The 17,597-nt window shown below is 39.4% G+C and overlaps 3 protein-coding genes across 3 annotated transcripts; 2 read left to right on the forward strand and 1 right to left on the reverse strand.

The window, feature by feature from the left end:
- The first annotated feature begins 439 nt into the window (after positions 1-439).
- On the forward strand, positions 440-9,401 carry rbm25b (RNA binding motif protein 25b). Its single transcript, XM_004083430.3, has 18 exons — positions 440-600; positions 1,053-1,149; positions 1,541-1,755; positions 1,892-1,949; positions 2,083-2,243; positions 2,364-2,543; positions 2,617-2,700; positions 5,304-5,569; positions 6,002-6,125; positions 6,700-6,789; positions 6,925-6,998; positions 7,219-7,369; positions 7,574-7,985; positions 8,060-8,355; positions 8,442-8,540; positions 8,629-8,676; positions 8,881-8,964; positions 9,219-9,401. Exons 2-18 carry the CDS (start codon positions 1,071-1,073, stop codon positions 9,249-9,251), a joined length of 2,454 nt encoding a protein of 817 aa, XP_004083478.1. The 5' UTR covers positions 440-600; positions 1,053-1,070; the 3' UTR covers positions 9,252-9,401.
- A 130-nt stretch (positions 9,402-9,531) lies between these two features.
- eif2s1b (eukaryotic translation initiation factor 2, subunit 1 alpha b) lies at positions 9,532-12,983 on the reverse strand. Its single transcript, XM_004083428.4, has 8 exons — positions 12,801-12,983; positions 11,652-11,894; positions 11,462-11,541; positions 11,242-11,393; positions 11,062-11,168; positions 10,894-10,991; positions 10,657-10,800; positions 9,532-10,057 (listed from the first exon to the last, which is right to left on the reverse strand). Exons 2-8 carry the CDS (start codon positions 11,890-11,892, stop codon positions 9,932-9,934), a joined length of 948 nt encoding a protein of 315 aa, XP_004083476.1. The 5' UTR covers positions 11,893-11,894; positions 12,801-12,983; the 3' UTR covers positions 9,532-9,931.
- Positions 12,961-17,589, forward strand: atp6v1d (ATPase H+ transporting V1 subunit D). The gene is made up of 9 exons (XM_004083429.3): positions 12,961-13,188; positions 15,211-15,328; positions 15,452-15,531; positions 15,703-15,770; positions 15,853-15,897; positions 15,979-16,082; positions 16,535-16,601; positions 16,690-16,768; positions 16,973-17,589. Exons 1-9 carry the CDS (start codon positions 13,148-13,150, stop codon positions 17,115-17,117), a joined length of 747 nt encoding a protein of 248 aa, XP_004083477.1. The 5' UTR covers positions 12,961-13,147; the 3' UTR covers positions 17,118-17,589.
- Positions 17,590-17,597: the final 8 nt, after the last annotated feature.

Here is a 17,597-nt window from a genome sequence, read left to right on the forward strand (position 1 = left end):
AATATTTTTTTAATAAAAACTTTTTTTAGTTATTGATTTATTTTACATATTTTAACATTGAAATCAAAATGACGGCACTTCCAATTGAACGTGGTTAAACAAAATGTAAATAAAACTATGTCAAATATCTAATTTTGTCATTGTTAATAGGCTTACGTTAAATAACACAAACATTTATGCAGAACAAATTGAAATTTCATTAGCATGTAGTAAAATTATAAAATGTAGAAAAATAGAAATTTTGGAATGATTAGTATCATTTTCCTATAAAAAAAGCTAATTTAAAATATTAACTACATGATCATTTACCATGCAAATAAATCAGATTCAGAGAGCCTTTGTAGTAAAAGACACATTTTTCACAACATAAACACTGGTGTACTGAGCAGAACTTTAGCCCCGTCCACGGGCAATGTCCCGACGCACAAAAGAAGTGCGGTTGTCCTTTGGTAAATAGTGCGCATGCGTGAGTGTTGATAACGCTCTCAGCTAGCTCGTGGGCTAGTTTAGTGCCATTAGAGACGTAAACGATTTTTCCCTTCAAAGATATTACCAATTTTACTGTTGGTTTTTACTAATTTTCACACGACCTAATTAAGGGTAAGAACATTGTAATGTATTAAATTTAGTCTATACTAATTATTTCAAAAAACAAAGTTAGCTTTGTTTGTTAGGTCACGTCAGCTATTGCAAACGTTAGCCTAACTGACTCTGTTTAGTGTCACCGGCTAGTGTAGCGTGTTCAATGTTAGCTTTAGCACGCCAAGCTGCTTGTTTTTGGTAACCGCGTTTTTATCTAAATTATTGACATATGAAAGTTTAAACATTATTTCACCAATATAGATGGTTTAGATAAACTTTATGCACTTAAGTTTAAATGAATCTATGCTCCAGTCCCTACCTTACCATCAATTTAATCATGTCTTCTCATCTACTAGCAAATAAGCTAATTTTGACATAAGTTTTAAGCCCTAAATGCTAGCAATTTGTTGGATTGATTTAGTTTTCAGTCTTACATAGACTGCTAATGGAGTTTATTTTGTTTACATTAGGTCACATTCACTCTCGGAATGTCCTTCCCTCCTCATTTAAACCGGTCGCTGTTGCCCCCTCCTGGTCTCCCCCCTCAGTATGCCGGCTTCCCTGCAGGTAAGAACCCTTTTATTCACTTAAACCTTCTAAACTTGTTTTTTTTTCGGGGTCACTTGTTTAAAAAATATCGACTAGAATGAAATTGAACTTTAATTTAGGTGTTTCATTTGTGCAATGAATTTATTTACCTTTAAGGCATCTTGTTGTAGTTTTATTTTAAAACAAAGTTTATTCTGTTAATAATCCTAACTATTTTAGAATGTAAGTAGACCAATGCACATTTGAAATAAAACTAAACTAAATCGATTTTGGAATATGAAATAAAGGATCAATATTTAATCAAATGCTGTCAAATTTATAACAGAAATTAATAATCCAGCCAGCCATCCAACCAACCAACCAACCAACAAATTTTATTTATTAATTTTTGTTTTTGTTTTCAATGCAGGAACTCCAATGATTCCGGTTCATATGGGCATCATGGCACCTGCTTCTGCAGTAATGATGTCATCCGTTCCAGTTGTCAGTAAACCTCCGGTTCCAAAGAGGGATCTTTCTGCCCTGCGGGCCAAAGATGATGAGAACAGTGGTCCCACCACTACAGTTTTTGTAGGGAATATATCAGAGAAAGCTTCAGATATGCTCATTAGACAGTTACTGGCGGTAAGTTGTCAGAGTATTGCCAAAAAAACAAATAAATAATTAATCTAATGTAAATTTATGCCCAAGAACTAAAGGAGGCAAATATTTGACTATGTTGTCCTTTAACATTTTTTTCTTTGGGCTTTTATTTTTACAGAAATGTGGTATTGTTTTGAGCTGGAAACGAGTCCAGGGTGCTTCTGGGAAACTCCAAGGTAGCTAAACTTGCATTATTATTATTATTTTTTTACACTTTTTAAATTAAAGCAGTCTAAAATTATGTCATTATATTTATTGAACCAATAACAATGTGTCTGGTTAATCTATTCTCATGAAACTTTGTTTCAGCGTTTGGTTTCTGTGAATACAAGGAGCCAGAATCTACATTACGAGCCTTACGGCTGCTTCACGATCTACAGATAGGCGACAAAAACCTGTTAGTGAAGGTGGATGCAAAGACTAAAGCCCAGTTGGATGAGTGGAAAGCCAAGAAGAAAACTGCAAATGGGGTATGAGATTCTCCTCCAAGAAAACCGTATCGAACACCTCCAGCACTGCCTCATTTCAGTCCCACTTTGTGTTAAAGGTTCAATTATTGCAACATTTAAAAGTCTTTCTTTTCCTGACAGAATAAAGCACCGGAGGATGAAGGGGATGATGATGTCCTGGATGAGGAGACTAAGAAGAAAGACGAGGTTGTCAAAGGTGCCATTGATGGACTGATGCGGGAATATGCTGCTGAACTCAACGCTCCCTCTCAGGATGAGGAGTCCCAGCGACGGAAGAGAAAAAAGGAAAAGAAAGAAGAAGTAAGCCGAAATTATTCACACTAAAAAATGTTGCATCATTTCTGTGTTGGAACTAAAAATGTTTTCATTTTAGGATGACATCAATACAATCGACATAGAAGAGGACAAGAGAGACCTGATTTCTAGAGAGATTAGCAAATTTCGCGATACTCACAAGGTAAAGTATTTTCTTTGTTTTTGTCACCATCGCAGGTTTCTGCTCACATAGTTCACTCCTTGAGCTTGCACATATAGATACATATGCAGCACTGGATCTCAGCAACACACACAATGATTGCCTCTAATATGTACACAATTAGATATACGTATGCGTCCGTGTGACATTTTCACATTTAAAAGCATAAAGGAGAGCTAGCTTTCTTTGACACCACAGGCCTGATTTGAAACCTGTGATCAGCGGAGTGAAACTATTTAGGTGTGATCAATAGAGATTGATTTCTTCATTCATCACAAAAATGCATGGAGACAATGTAAAGTTACTTTAAAGCTAATCTATTCATTAAACCCCACCATTATGATAGTGATCATATGGTGACTAAAGCAAGATGAATCACAGAGCTTTGGAAAAAGTTGCCAGGATAGGATGTAAGTATCACCTTTCTTTTATTATATACATACACTGGGCGTCCCCCTCTTGAGGAATTGCATCGGGGCAACTGCACTGCACTTTTTGTGGCCAGGGCATCAAAGATTTCCTTTTAAATTCAGCCAACTATGCAGCAACACGTCCCTTTTCTGCTCCTGGATTTATGAGCACATTGGCAGATCCCTGGAAAGATGGAGTCAGTGAACCGGTGCTAGTCCTCTATGATTTCTGCTGTCTTAATGGTGTTGAAGTCAAAGCTCAGAGATGCAGTAACCACAGCAGTTATTGTTTAATATAATCATTATTATGCTAGTGTGGAGCGGGGACGCCCTCTCCACAGCAGTATGATGATCTGAAGACTGAAAAGGTACGTCCTCTGAGTGTGCCGTTTGATCTCCTCCATCATCTGAGTCACTCCCTCTGTCTTATATGTTCCTTTTTGATTGATTTTACATTTTTGTCCGTTTTTATCAATTTTTAAAGGTCTCATTATGTTCTATAAATAAAAATGCTGATTAAAAATCAAAATAAATCCCCCAATTGACGAATATTTACATTGAAAAATAACGTTTTGTGAAAACTGTAAACATTAATATAAACAAAAGTTTTAGTTACTATAGAGGTCAAAGATGACCAGAGTCCTCAAACTACAGAATTAATTAATGTAGAGTTAACCAACAGACCCAAACTATGATGGTTGTATTTAAACTTTAGGAGAATTGAGTTGATTTCTTCCATTTTAACATCATTGTCTGACAGAATCTTTTTTTTTCTTTTATATATTATCTTGCTATTTTCTTTTATTTTAACTTTTTAGGCAATAGCTTTGATCAAATTGTACAGAACTAGTGATAAGGTTGACTAAATTTCTTACAATTTTGTAGAATTTCTTTTGGTTTTTAGTATTTATTTTTACTTGTACTGTGGTTTCCAATTTAAAGACATTAGTGCTGCTTTGACATGACTGTTTAACAGTAGGGATGTGAGAGAATTGACATTCTAGTCAAAGTTATTCAAAATTCATGCAATTTGGACATCGATCCATATTTCTCTTTTCTGCCGACATCCCTAAAAACCCTTTTTGTCTATATAATCCGTCGTGATAACAAAGTGCGTTTGGTTTATTATATCCTGTTTGCTTTAAAAAAATAAAAATAAACCAACGAAATTGATTTGAGCAACTTAAAAAAAATTCAACAAATGTAAACCCTATTCCCATCCTAAGGTGTGACGTTAAACTATAACCAGAGTTCTGAATTTCTCCAGTCATTAACATCCACCGTGTTTTGTTTCATGAGTTTGTTTTGTTACACCCAAAGCTTTCACAGGTCAGTCTCTCTGACTCATACTCAATACCTTTGATTGGAGATGAGCTAACATAACCTAAATATGACCCCAAATAAGAGTAGAAGTCACACATTTTTATTGACTTTTATTATTTTACGGATGTAATGTTGAGATAACTGCCCGAAGGCGTTGTGTGTAACGGCTGTGCAGATTTGTGGTGTTTGTGTGAGTAATGAGTCGAGAAGAGCGCCTGAAGACCTCTGCGGGGTAAGACTGCTTCTAAAACTTTATTTATCTGTGCAGAAATGTCACTGATGTTCATTTTTTTTGTTCATTTCTACAGAACAACACAAAATGTCATGTTGTTGATTTCTATGATGCTCTAGAAAGACAGAATCCCATAACATGTTTCCCTTGTATACTGTGTGACCTGCTTTCCTCCCAGGCCTAACTTAAAAGGCTTGTAGGGGCAGCGAAGGGCTGAGGCCATAGTTCAACACCTGTAAGTCACAAACAACTAGTTCCACAAAAGCCTGTTTTTCTGTTTTTGTTTTCTTAAAGAGGGGCTCTTAAGGAACAAAAAACAGCCTTTTTGACGAGTGCTTTAAATTGATGATGGTCCACAGAACATTTCAACCATATAAGGGGTTTCCAGTCTAGCTAGGTTGTAGTTGCAGGATTCTAGCAGCATGTTGCATTAAATGACGAGGGAGAGCCTCTGGATTTTCCGTTCAGGAACATAGCTTTGCATTGATCAGAGTAGCCTATGTTCCTCTGAAACATCCAAACCTGGAAATCCCTTGGTCTGTGCACATTTTAAAGCTTACTACAAACTCATTGGGATCTTGAGAGGCACCAGCTGACCCCGTCTGTGTTTTCCTCTGCAGAAACTGGAGGAGGAGAAGGACAAGCGTGAGAAAGAGAGGCAGGAGCTGGAGCGGGAAAGACGAGAGCGCGAAAAAGAGCGCGAGCGGGAAAGGGAGCGGCGTGACCGCGAGAGGGAGAAGGAGCGGGAAAAGGAAAAGGAAAGAGAGCGCGAGAGAGAACGGGAAAGGGACCGAGACAAAGACCGGGACCGCAGGACCAGAGAACGTGAGCGGGAACGGGAAAAAGAGAGGACTCTGGACGTGAGCATCAACCGCAGCCGATCGAGGTAAAGAGACAGAAACCTGCTGTCACACCAGGATGGAAGAGATTAAATCCTAATCATGCAGAGAGTTATGCACATCTTTGAAGTCACAGGACATGAATTTAAGGAGACATGTTAAAAAATATGAGGTAATCATCAGGAATGACCCAATCTGATTATGTGATTGCAAACCCGGCCTGATCAGACTTGATTGGAGTCGGATGTTGTATCCTAAACAGGGATTGGATATTTTTATTTGAATCAGTACGACACATTTCAAGCTTCTTTTAACAGAATAATACTTTGCTAGAAGCCTAATTATTGTGTTCAATGTAGGTCTAATCTTTCTTTATTCAGTTTTAAAACTTAAGGAAGATTTTCTTTTTCCAACAATTTCCTTTTTGGCAGAGGACTGTGACGTGTTTCTAACAGTATTTTATCCATTTATTTTCTCAGAGAGTTGAGTTTGAGTCGAGACAGAGACAGAGAGAAGAAGCGGGACCAAGAGGACGAAGAGGAGGCTTACGAACGCAGGAAGCTGGAGAGAAAACTCCGAGACAAGGAAGCAGCATATCAGGAGGTGGGACAGGCTGATGGGGAAGTAGTTCACCTCCACCATTCAGACTTGATGAAGCAGACGTATGAGCTGCATTTCACAGTTTTTTAGAATACAACTCTATTGATACCACAATGAGAAAATTACTTCTTACTGTAACTCTATTAAAATGGCAGATAATAAACAGGACTAAAAATACACTTTTAAAAAACAATAATTACTGTCCAGTCCAGTTGAAAAGTCTTTATAGCTGACAGAATAGAATCTCCGTCAGCATTTCGTTGTTACCGAGCGACAACAGCTGATTGTGCAGTGCTCCCACAGACCGCTTTAGACTTGGAAAGTGGTGGTAATCGGTCCCAAAAGGTGCAGCAGGCACACCTCAATATGTGTAAAAAAAAAATAGTTATAAAAACAGGTTTCTAACAAAAAATAACAATAGAAAAACAAGTAGTAGTTGTAACAACTGGAAGCCTACTGTGGCGCTGACTGGGGTAAAAAGAAAACAACCCGAGAGCCTCAAATGCTTCATTAGCTGATAGCTTAGAAAAGGTATTTTATTCTGTCCGTATTTTCAGGTTTTGCTTTGTTTTTACAGCGTCTGAAGAACTGGGAGCTCAGGGAGCGAAAAAAGGCACGGGATTATGCAAAGGACACTGAGCGAGAAGATGAGCGCCGTCGAGAAACGGTAAAAAAAAAAAAAGATTCAAAGTCTAACAGGATGACTTAAATGTCCTGTTGTTGACTTTCTTTGTCCTGCTGGAGCCCACAGATATGAAGAAACCTTTTCAATAATAAAAACTTTGTTCTTTTCCACGTTTAGCTGAAAGAAGGCAAACGGTTGAAAGAGTTTCTTGAAGATTACGATGATGAAAGAGATGACCCCAAATACTACAGGTGAGCAGCAACAAAGAAACAGCTACAGATAATCAACAGACTTTAACTGTTTTTTGTAAAATATATTTTTAAAAAAACTGTTTACATTTGAAACTTTTCTGGCTCCTAGAATGAGAATGTATTTTTTTTTAAAATCATGTTTTCCAATCTGAATTTACCTGCAGTTCACAAAAACACTGGCCATTGTTCTAAAGCCTGCTGTTTTCATTGTGACCTCTAGGGGCAGTGCACTGCAGAAGCGTCTCAGAGACCGAGAGAAGGAGATCGAGGTGGATGAGCGAGACAGGAAGAGGGAGAAGGAGGAGCTGGAGGAGATCAGACAGAGGCTGTTAGAAGAGGGACATCCAGACCCAGACGCAGAGCTGCGCAGAGTATGATTTGTTCTGTTTTTGTCTGACCATATTTGGTGGCAGTGAGTGGGCATGATATCTGTTTCTGTGAAGGTCACTTCATCAGCTTTCCCTTTTTTTTTTGCATTTCTGCTCCTCTGGGAATATCTATATTTTATCTAGTAGACCCCGTTATCTAGAAAATGTGGATTAATATAAGCTTGTCTGCTTCAATGTCTGGTGCAGATGGAGGAGGAAGAGGAGGAGCGTTTGAGACGACCTCCCATCATCCAACAGCCAGAACCAGAGGTGCAACAAGAACGCTACAGAAGTTCACGCGACCACCGGGACCGCAGACCGGAGCAGGAAAGGCCGGAGGTGCGGCCACAGCCTCGTCTCTCTGACAACGAGGTGGAGGAGGGCGAGGAGGGGGATTATGACAACGATGAAGAGAACCCCGCCTTTAAACCATGCTTAAAGCCCACGATGCGACCCATCACAGCAGCACCTTCAGTGTCCTCGGCCAGCGGGAACGTGTCCCCCAACTCCCCGGGAAACGAGTCGCCGTGCGGCATCATCATCCCTCACGAGAACTCCCCCCCCGATGCTCTGCCACCAGATGAAAACCGGCCCAAGATCGGCCTCAGCCTTAAACTAGGTGAGTTTGAAAAACCTGTCCAAAGCTGGAAAAACCATCAGAGCAGCCTTAACCAATGATGTTGTCATCTCCAGGTGCTACGGGGAGCCCCGGCCAAACCACCGCGGGCAAAAGGAAAAAACTCCCAGTGGACAGCGTCTTCAACAAGTTTGACGAGGAGGAGGCCGACGAGCAGCCTCGCAAAAGGAAGCTGGTCCCTTTGGATTACGACGACGACAAGAGCCTTGACGTGGAAGGAGCAGGGCTGTCGGGCATCAAAGGAGCCAACGCCGAGGAGAAACGCAAGCACATCAAGAGTCTGATCGAAAAGATCCCGACAGCAAAACCGGAGCTTTTCACCTACCCGCTGGACTGGAGCATGGTGGACACGGTACGGACAATGTGTTGACGTCATGGCTGAACTTCTTTATGTGTACAGACTGGATACTGATGAACCTTTATGTTTTCCTATTCTAGACGTTGATGGAACGCCGCGTCCGGCCGTGGATCAATAAAAAGATCATTGAGTATATTGGCGAGGAAGAAGCAACATTAGTGGACTTTGTGTGTTCAAAGGTACGCAATATAAAACAGTGTTTATTTTTATTTAATATTTTAAGAGAGAAGAAAACAGTAAAGTTAACATACATGTCTGTGATTTCAGGTGATGGCTCACAGCACACCACAAGGTATTTTGGATGATGTTGCCATGGTGAGTCCCACAGATTTGACTAAATCTGTATTTATATTTTTTCTCCATTTTGCCTTTCCAAAAACAGAACCAAAAAGATGACCTTCCAAAGTACATTTTTCAGAAACTTGACAACTTCTGAACTTCTTTTTTTTTTCTGCCTTTAGCTAAAGGTTATTTCAGTGAGTCAGATTCATCATTAAAGTTTGTTTTTCTTGTTTGTAGGTTCTGGATGAAGAAGCTGAGGTCTTCATAGTGAAGATGTGGCGGTTGCTCATTTATGAAACGGAAGCAAAGAAAATCGGACTGGTAAAATAAGTCTAATCACTAGATGAAGACTTTCCTTCCCTCTTGTAATATAGTGACTCATTTGGCTGCTTTTCACATTTGCATCAGTCGTTTCAGACACCGAGAACTCAATGCTTTTGCTAAAGTTGCTTTCAGGCACATGTTTGTAGTAACAATGATGATGTGAAAAGGTTAAAGTGCTTTTTTTTTTCTTTGTCAGTAACTCTCTCCACCCCTTTGAGATTCCTATTAAGTCGTCATGTTCTTGTCCACAGACCACCTCATCACAAAATGCATCCATCCTGTGAAATGTCATTTCTGAATCAAAATCCTGGACGGGGACTCTCCTGAAGCACACCTCACAACCACTATAGGAACAGAAGCTGGGAATGTTGATGTGAATTTGTGAAGGCACTCTCCATTTTTTTGTATTATGATTAAAATTGATTTTTTTTCTAGTTTGGATTCTGTTTAATTGCCGAAATACACAAAAAAGCTCAGTGGCCTAGTGGTAGAGTGTCATTCATTACCTTATAGTCATCAAATATATGGAGCTTAAGCAGAAAAACTAATTCATACAACTAACACTTGATCAAAACTTCCAGAACTTTATTGGTTTCATGAATAACACCTTGAAACTGGAAGAGAACTCGCACACAAATTCCCCGACTGCCACACAAACCTTTGCATTTCCTTCCAGGCGGTCACATCATGTGACTTAAAGGTGAAGCGCCATGGATACTGAAGTCAAAGGACGGCGAGTGAAGGCCACCGTTTTCAATTTATCTTATTTCGAATCCATGTGTTAAATTTACCATCTGGATCTCCATGTTTGGCTAAGGCTTTGCTTTTGTTGCCTCTCGATACTAAAAACAGGGATGTTTTCCAATAAACTAGTAAAATACCAGAAAATTCAGTCGTGAAATCGGGGCGGAGCAACTGCGGCCGAGTCGGTCCACATTTCATCAGCTTCTCTCAGACGACGGGGTTAGTCTTCAGTTTTGGCCTCCATCTCTTCAGCATCATCATCTCCGTCCACCTCTGCGTTTTCGCGCTCTAACCTCTCCAGCTGCCGGGCGAGCTCCGTCTCATCTGTGTCTGTGACCACTTTGGGCTGTTGGGACAAAGAAAAGTTTAAAAACTCTAAAGCTGAGAAAATTCAACAGCTCATGGAGAACAAATCGATCACAGCTTCCTTTCATGCTAAGAGTAAATGTTAAAGTGCAACAGACCTTTCAGCAAATATTCAAAACATTGAATCAAAATAGTTTCTATACACAGATTGTTCAGAATCATTCTAAATAGCAAACATTTGCAAAATTAATAACATTTCTAATCCTATTTCTGGGCATTTGTTTAAACATTTAAGTAGCAGGTTGTTTTGTTTTTTGTTTTGAAAAACATTAAAGTTAAACTAAATGACGTCTTATTGTGGTATTTTGCGGTTATAAAAATACAAGTTCATCATTAATTTTTTTAAAATAACAAATTAAGTGACAGTTTGACTAAGTGTACTTAAAATTATTGCAAGCTGCGGTTAAATTCCACATTTTTAGACAAAAATTGATCTTATAGTTGACTGGGAATTGCATACTGACAGCCTCAAATGAAAAGTTTCCTTTCACATTTTGAGTCTAATTACATTTCTTGTTCATGTTTTGTGTTATCTTGTGCACAACAAAAAGTGAACGTTTCAAAATAAAAGTCTCTCACCTCCATCTGGATGTTGAAGACGCCCCTCTTCTCCTCGATCTTTTCCTTGATGGCAGCCATGGCCTGGTTCAGGACAGACAGACCTTCTGTGCGCTCCAAGGTGGTGGTCGTCATCACGTAGCGAGGAGGAGCGATCAGGTTGATCTACGACAACAAGACCACAATAAAAGTTTGGTTGAACAACCTAAACAGTTTTCAGAGAACATTTTAAAAAACAAGTCGCAGTTTGTGGCTCGCCTTGATGGGCATGGCTTCTGTGGAGCAGCCGAGACCGGCTCTCAGAGCTTCCTTCACCGCATCGATGCCCTCATACCCGTAACACGCCACCTCGATGTCTACGACAAAGACGCAGAGTCATTAAGATGTTCTCCTGTTGTCGAACAGGAATGACCAAAAAGAACAAACCTGCTCTGATTTTGACGGCCTGTGGAGTGAGTCGCCTGTTGATGTTATCGATCAGAACGGCTCTCTCCTCTTCTGTTAAGTCTAGGCCATCCAGAATGGCAGGATCTCTGGAGGAAAAAGCTGAAAACTTATACAAAGGTTAAGTATTTATATATTTGTGACTTTTCTGTTTGGACTTACGACACAGCCTGCTTGAAGACGTCATAAGCTCCATAACCGGGCCGCTTGTACTTCTCATCAAACACCCAGGCTGTGCGCTGGTACAAGCTCTCGAGCTGCTCATCCTTGGTATACTCCAGCACTTCTGCCACATGTCGCAGAATGCTGTACACCTGCAAACACAAGACAGTCTACTCAGCATGAAAACAAAGGTTTCATAAAGAAAAAAACAAAAACATACAGTTTTAGATTTGGTAAATTTATCTTCACACTTGATGGCCTCCTCTGGAGAAACTCTTCTTTTTGATAAATCAATATATCCTGGAAAAAAAAGAAGAAAATGAACATAAGAAAGGAATTTGAAAACAGTAAAAAAGGCATTCACTTGCAAAGATTTACCCCTCATTATGAAGACATTCAGCAACACTCACCCTTTTCTTTATCTACTCGGATGACAACAACGCACTCGTTGCGACCTATGCGGATGAGCTTGTTGATGGAGCGGATACGCCGACGGGACAACTCGCTCAGGAGGATCATGCCCTCAATGTTGTTGTACTCCAAAAGGCTGACGTACGCGCCCATCTCTGCGATGGAACGCACGTTCACCATCACAACATCCTCCACCTCTGGAAACCGGTGCTGATAAAATCGACAGCTGAGCCCCGGCATCACTGTCGAAAAACATCAAAAATCAAAACCGTGTTCAAATCTAACACATCTTATGCTAAAAAGAAACATTTTCATTTCATTGTTCAGCATAAATTCATTCTTATTTATTTTCTAGTCAAAGTTTGAAGAATGTTAACAGAATGGTGAGCTCATTTGGGTTTTTGTGATATAAAGCCAGATTGAGATGGATTTAAAATGAGGTACGGTAAACATATAAAAAGGAGTACTGAGGTTATAATAGCTAAGATAGAAGTTTATAGGAAAACTACTAAGAAAAATACTGACTGGATTGCATGAAAGTGGATTTTTAGCTCTGGTAAACACAGCAAAAAGAAAAACCATCTGTTTGGGATGAACATTTAAATGGACCAATCAATATGTATCTACTTTTTAATCAGTCATATCAAGAACTTGTCAATTTAGTTTGAATTGCCTAAAAATTTGAATTTCTACCACCATAAAGTAGAATCTAAGATCCTGTAATTTCCTCTAGGAAGTGAAACGATCTATTCTTCCATAACACATAATGCTATATTGTTAAAATATATCTAGTAATGTTCTAATAAGGCTTTAAATATCCATTATTTTCGTTGTTTCATATTTTAATAAAAATGATGCAATGCGGACAAACAAGCACGAACAGAACCAAAACAAGGCATTTATCAAACGAGTAAAAGGTCACTTTGACTACTTGAAAGTGCCTATCTATGCGCAATCAATCACAAAGAGTTACGATATTTATTTAAACACAAAAGGATTGACTTAATGCGTGCTAGCTGCCTGGCTAACCACCGGGTTCACGTGTGGCGCGTGCAATGTAGCTGCGGCTAACTGCTAGCCAGCTAGCTGTGACTACCGCCTGTTTTAACGCTAAACATCGAACTTCTTTTCTGTCAATAACAACTCACCTGTGTCGTGGGCTTACAGAACTACACACTTGAATGTTATGTGCTCTAAATATTGGTTCCCTCTACTTCTTTCAGCTAATTATTTGAGGCCGTTAGCTCGCATTCATAGGTGGACTAGCTGCTCGACCCGGAAAAGATCTTGAGCGCTTATCGCTTCGCGCATGTGCAGTGCGAGCTTGGGGCAGTCACATGACCAGAGGCCAGCTGATCATCACGGACGAACAAGATCACGGCAGTTACCTTAGTCTTTCAACTAATCCCGAATGAAGACGGTTGTTTGTTTGTCTGTTTAGCACATTTTTATACAACGCCCCGTTTTCAGATCGTATCCTGCAAAAGCCGAGAAGATGTCTGGAAAAGAAAGGATCGACGTTTTCCCGTCCAGGATGTAAGCACCTTGTTTTTCTTGCTAGTTGCTAACTCACTTAGCTTAACTACATTATTTCATTGATTCATTGGGTTTTTAGCTGATTATCGGTTATTTGTTTGTGATTGATTCTTACATAAACGTGTTTCTCACGTATGGTTTCGACTTTTCGTGCTGTCTGGACGCTAAAGAGGAAGGAGCCGCCTTGTGTGTCATGTGATGCTTCCAACATCTTGCGTTGGTCACTCACAGGTTTTTCTGTCTGAAGAAACCTGTTCCAGTGCAAATGTTGCTTTAGCTCATACAAGGGGACTCAAATTCGTGTTAAATTAGATAGTTGTTTTTGAGATTAACAAATACCGAGAATTTGGTTGCATTTCAAATTTAGAGCTTGGCGACTCTTTTCCAGACCAAAAAAAACGTTAAATTTGTGTGTTTGCCCTTCTGTCAGAGTTCTAATAACATACCTACATGACATCAGAGCAGAGGTTTGCAACCTGAGGTCCCTGAGCCACAAGCAGCTCATTTATTCTTCCATTTTGGCTCTTTGGCTTTGAAAAAGCAGGCAGATGTCATAAGGTTTAATGTGTCAGAGCAGTTTTTTTTTTAGAATAAGTGTAAAGCACATATTCTTATCTTCAGATGCACAATATTGTTTTCTTGCTGTTTAGTGACAAAGTTCTTATAATTGCAAGTAAAGGTGATGCAGCAGGAGGAGCGTATTTGACACTCACATGTATTTTATTTTGAAAGGATCGCGTACGTTAAACGTTAGTTATTTACAAAAAAGATCTTAACACTGTTATTATTCAATCCTTATAAATATATAAAAGCTACATTTCATAAATGAATGGCTCAACAATCACACAAAATGTATATATATATATTTTTATCAGTAATGCAAAACTTAAAAAAAAAAACCTTTAAAAAAAAAAAGGTGCGGTGATGCCCTACTTTTTCTGCTAGTCCTGTGTTCAGACTTCAAGGGTTTCTATGGGAAACCTTTTATCACTCTTGTCCTTCTCTCCTCTTTGAGAAGCATGCAGCACGTGCACACTCTATCTACACACAAACACGTGCGCTGTTTCAGAAACACACACACATCCTCATTCTACAATAGAAGTTTCTGTCTTGCCAGGAAATACGACAAATTTACTGCGTTCTAATTATTCCTTTCCATTACAAGCTGCGTGCGTTCTTGAGTGCGTGACACGGCGCCCGCCGGAAGATTTTGTTTGTGTGTATGTTTGTGTGTGTGTGTGTGTGGGGGGGGGGGGGGGGGGGGTGTAACACCAAACATGAACGGGCGCTGTTAGATTTCCATGAATATCACTACATTTTTGTTTGGGAACTATTTTGTGCAGCACATAAATAAGTGTCTGTATAAACAAAGGCGTTTTCTGCAGCCTTGGTCTGTTTGTCTTTCTTTCCTTGTTCAATAGTTCAAATGTTGCAGGTTATTTTAACCCAACAGATTCAGACACAAGTGTTGGTTTTTGGACCCATTAATGGAAAAAAAAAAAAAAGCAAAAACAAGTCAATAAATTCAAGTCTTAGAGCCAGATCAAAAAAGCGGTAAAGTCCATGTGTTTCTTAACATTTTTTTTGGTCACAACACTCCTTAGAAATGAGACAGAATTCTCTGTTTTACTCCAAAATGGTGGTTTTTGCTGTCCTCGCAGAGTAGTCAGGCCTCCTTTGTGTTTTTCAAACAACACAACCCACCTGTTGATCTTGCAAAATGTTTTTTCTGCCTTTATTTTTTTATGACTTTTTCAAATTCTAGATTTTTCTACATTTTAGTTATGTACCTTTGGCGGTTTTTCAAAACATTTCTTGTGCTTTTTATCTTGTACACTGTCTTTAACTATTAGTTTAAAGTGCTTTTGAGTTGAAAAAGAGAAAATATTACTGTAGTTATTTATACATTTTTTGCAAAGTTCTCTTATAGTTGCAAATTTTTTGACTGCAAAAAGAATGCATTAAATGATGTGATATATTATAAAGCACATTTAAAGTGTTTTGCTCTTCTTGTGTATGCAGGGCTCAGACCATCATGAAGGCTCGGCTGAAAGGAGCTCAGACCGGCCGCAACCTGCTGAAGAAGAAATCGGACGCCCTCTCTATGCGCTTTCGTCAGATCCTTCGCAAAATAATTGAAGTCAGTAAAAAAACCAAGTGATAAATGACATCAAAACAGAAATTTTTGTTGATCGATTTGGCTTAAAACAGTCAAATAAGTGACCACAGAGCTTTCTAAACGTAAATATTTCATGTTTTTTAGACAAAAACCAAGATGGGAGAGGTGATGAGGGAAGCTGCTTTCTCTTTGGCTGAAGCCAAATTTGCAGCAGGAGACTTTAGGTGAGAATAGAAATGCAGTAAAATGGGACATCTGGCACATTTCTCCAGCTAAATATATTTACTTAACTCTTTATTATTTGATGCAAATTAGATTTTTCTCATATAATATGCATTTATAATGTGATTTCTAAATGTATGTTTTTAAATGTTTTTTAAACTCGCCGTCCGCAGCACAACTGTAATCCAGAATGTCAATAAAGCCCAGGTGAAGGTTCGGGCAAAGAAAGATAACGTTGCAGGTTAGCTCACGCATCCTCTAATTGTCACCACTCTGAGAAATGTGGATACATTTGTCACATCCTCCGTATTCATCCTTTTCAGGTGTCACCCTCCCGGTGTTTGAGCACTACCAAGAAGGGGGCGACAGTAAGTGGCGTGTTCCTCCTCTGACATGTCTGGTTTAGCTTTTGTGGGAGCGTCCTTATCCTCGCCGTGTGTGACCTGCAGGTTATGAGCTCACCGGTCTGGCCAGAGGAGGGGAGCAGCTCTCCAGGTTGAAGAGGAACTATGCTAGAGCTGTTGAGCTGCTGGTGGAGCTGGCCTCCTTACAGGTAGGGGGTGCTGTTTCAGTTGCAACATTACTCTAACAAAGGGGTCTGGAGCCATTTGGGTCTGATCCAAATCTGTCAGGAACCACAAAGTTTTTTTTTCTTTTGAAAATTTGGTTTGTATTCATTACATTGTTATTTTTATAATAAATAAGAAATGTATTTATTTTTTGACATGAATAAAATAGAACTATAACTAGCGTTTTCTCAAAATGCGAATTTATTTCTTACTTTTAACAGAAGCTTGTATGACTTGCTTTCAAAATAAAATACTTCCTTTGCCAAACAGTATCCTCCCAGTACAGCTAATGTACTCCTCTGAAAGGTTTTAAACACAAAATGGCATTTTATTATGACCTCTGCACCAACACAATTTTAACCTTTAAAGCAAAGCAATTTATATAATTGTAGCATTTACTGTATAGTGGATTTATAGTTTGGGTCTTGTGTTGCAGACATCTTTTGTCACCCTGGATGAAGCCATAAAGATCACAAACCGCCGTGTCAATGCTATAGAGCATGGTAGACTCACACGTGACCCATTTTCCTTTTAAAATCTTTAGAGAAAAAGTCTATTTTTCCCCTAATTGTCTTTTATTTTACGTTGCAGTGATCATTCCCAGGATCGATCGCACTCTCACTTACATCATTACCGAGCTGGATGAAAGAGAGCGAGAGGAGTTCTACAGGTGAACTTCTGTAACTGCATCATTAATTTATTAATTTAAACCGTCTTAGAAAATGTCTTTGTTTGGATTCATCTGGTTTTGAATTACTAACATAGCACTGGGATTTCCCTTCGAATTATCGGCTGTATTTTTTCTTTCCCAGCTGACTGCTCACCCACAGCTTTATTAGTCTGCAGTATATTAACAGATTTTCTGCTCTGCCAGGCTGAAGAAGATTCAAGAGAAGAAGAAGCAGCTCAGGGAAAGGACCGAGCTGGAGATCGCTGCTCGCCTGGCCGCTCTGGGTCCCATCGCAGAGCCGGCCAACATTCTGACGGAGGAGGCGGACGAAGACATGCTGTTCGAATGAAGCACTCTGCAGATCTGCAAACGCCACGCGTCATCCTATTTATTTGTGCCTCTCTGGCTGTGTCTGTTTTCCTGAGAGAGATTTGTGTGTGCATCACGTGATTCGTTGTATGTGTGTCTGTGTACAGGAACTAAATCTGTGGCACTTCAGAAGAAGACTAAGAGTCTTACAAAATAAAATAAGCATATACATGTACAACAAAGAATATGTTTACATGTGGATGTTGGTGATCCATATGACCGGTCAGCCTGTAGATATCTTGTCACACATTCAGTGGCTTTGCATGCTGTACAGCTAAAGGTTGTAGATCTCAAAGTGTGTTTGTGTCGTGGAGGTGTGACATGGATTCATGTCATGGTTACCTCCCTGGTGGGTGTTTCCCATTTCAACAAACCCCCCTCATGTGACCCAGCTTTAAAATGTGGTGTACATGTGTCTGAAACTCATCTGGATTAAAGTCTTATTATTCAAACTTTGTCC

The sequence above is a fragment of the Oryzias latipes genome, chromosome 24, assembly GCF_053564925.1.
Source record: "Oryzias latipes strain Hd-rR chromosome 24, Olatipes_Hd-rR_3.1".
NCBI classification, from domain to species: Eukaryota; Metazoa; Chordata; class Actinopteri; order Beloniformes; family Adrianichthyidae; genus Oryzias; species Oryzias latipes.

Excerpts from the sequence above, each read along its gene's own strand:
- rbm25b (XM_004083430.3), top strand. The coding sequence starts at position 1,071 with ATGTCCTTCCCTCCTCATTTAAACCGGTCGCTGTTGCCCCCTCCTGGT. Across the intron at positions 1,150-1,540 it reads GTATGCCGGCTTCCCTGCAG|GAACTCCAATGATTCCGGTT; the intron begins GTAAGAACCCTT and ends TTTTCAATGCAG. Across the intron at positions 7,986-8,059 it reads CGGCCTCAGCCTTAAACTAG|GTGCTACGGGGAGCCCCGGC; the intron begins GTGAGTTTGAAA and ends TGTCATCTCCAG.
- eif2s1b (XM_004083428.4), bottom strand. The coding sequence starts at position 11,892 with ATGCCGGGGCTCAGCTGTCGATTTTATCAGCACCGGTTTCCAGAGGTG. Across the intron at positions 11,542-11,651 it reads CCGAGTAGATAAAGAAAAGG|GATATATTGATTTATCAAAA; the intron begins GTGAGTGTTGCT and ends TTTTTTTTCCAG. Across the intron at positions 11,394-11,461 it reads AATTTACCAAATCTAAAACT|GTGTACAGCATTCTGCGACA; the intron begins GTATGTTTTTGT and ends TTGTGTTTGCAG.
- atp6v1d (XM_004083429.3), top strand. The coding sequence starts at position 13,148 with ATGTCTGGAAAAGAAAGGATCGACGTTTTCCCGTCCAGGAT. Across the intron at positions 13,189-15,210 it reads GACGTTTTCCCGTCCAGGAT|GGCTCAGACCATCATGAAGG; the intron begins GTAAGCACCTTG and ends TTGTGTATGCAG. Across the intron at positions 16,769-16,972 it reads GAGCGAGAGGAGTTCTACAG|GCTGAAGAAGATTCAAGAGA; the intron begins GTGAACTTCTGT and ends CTGCTCTGCCAG.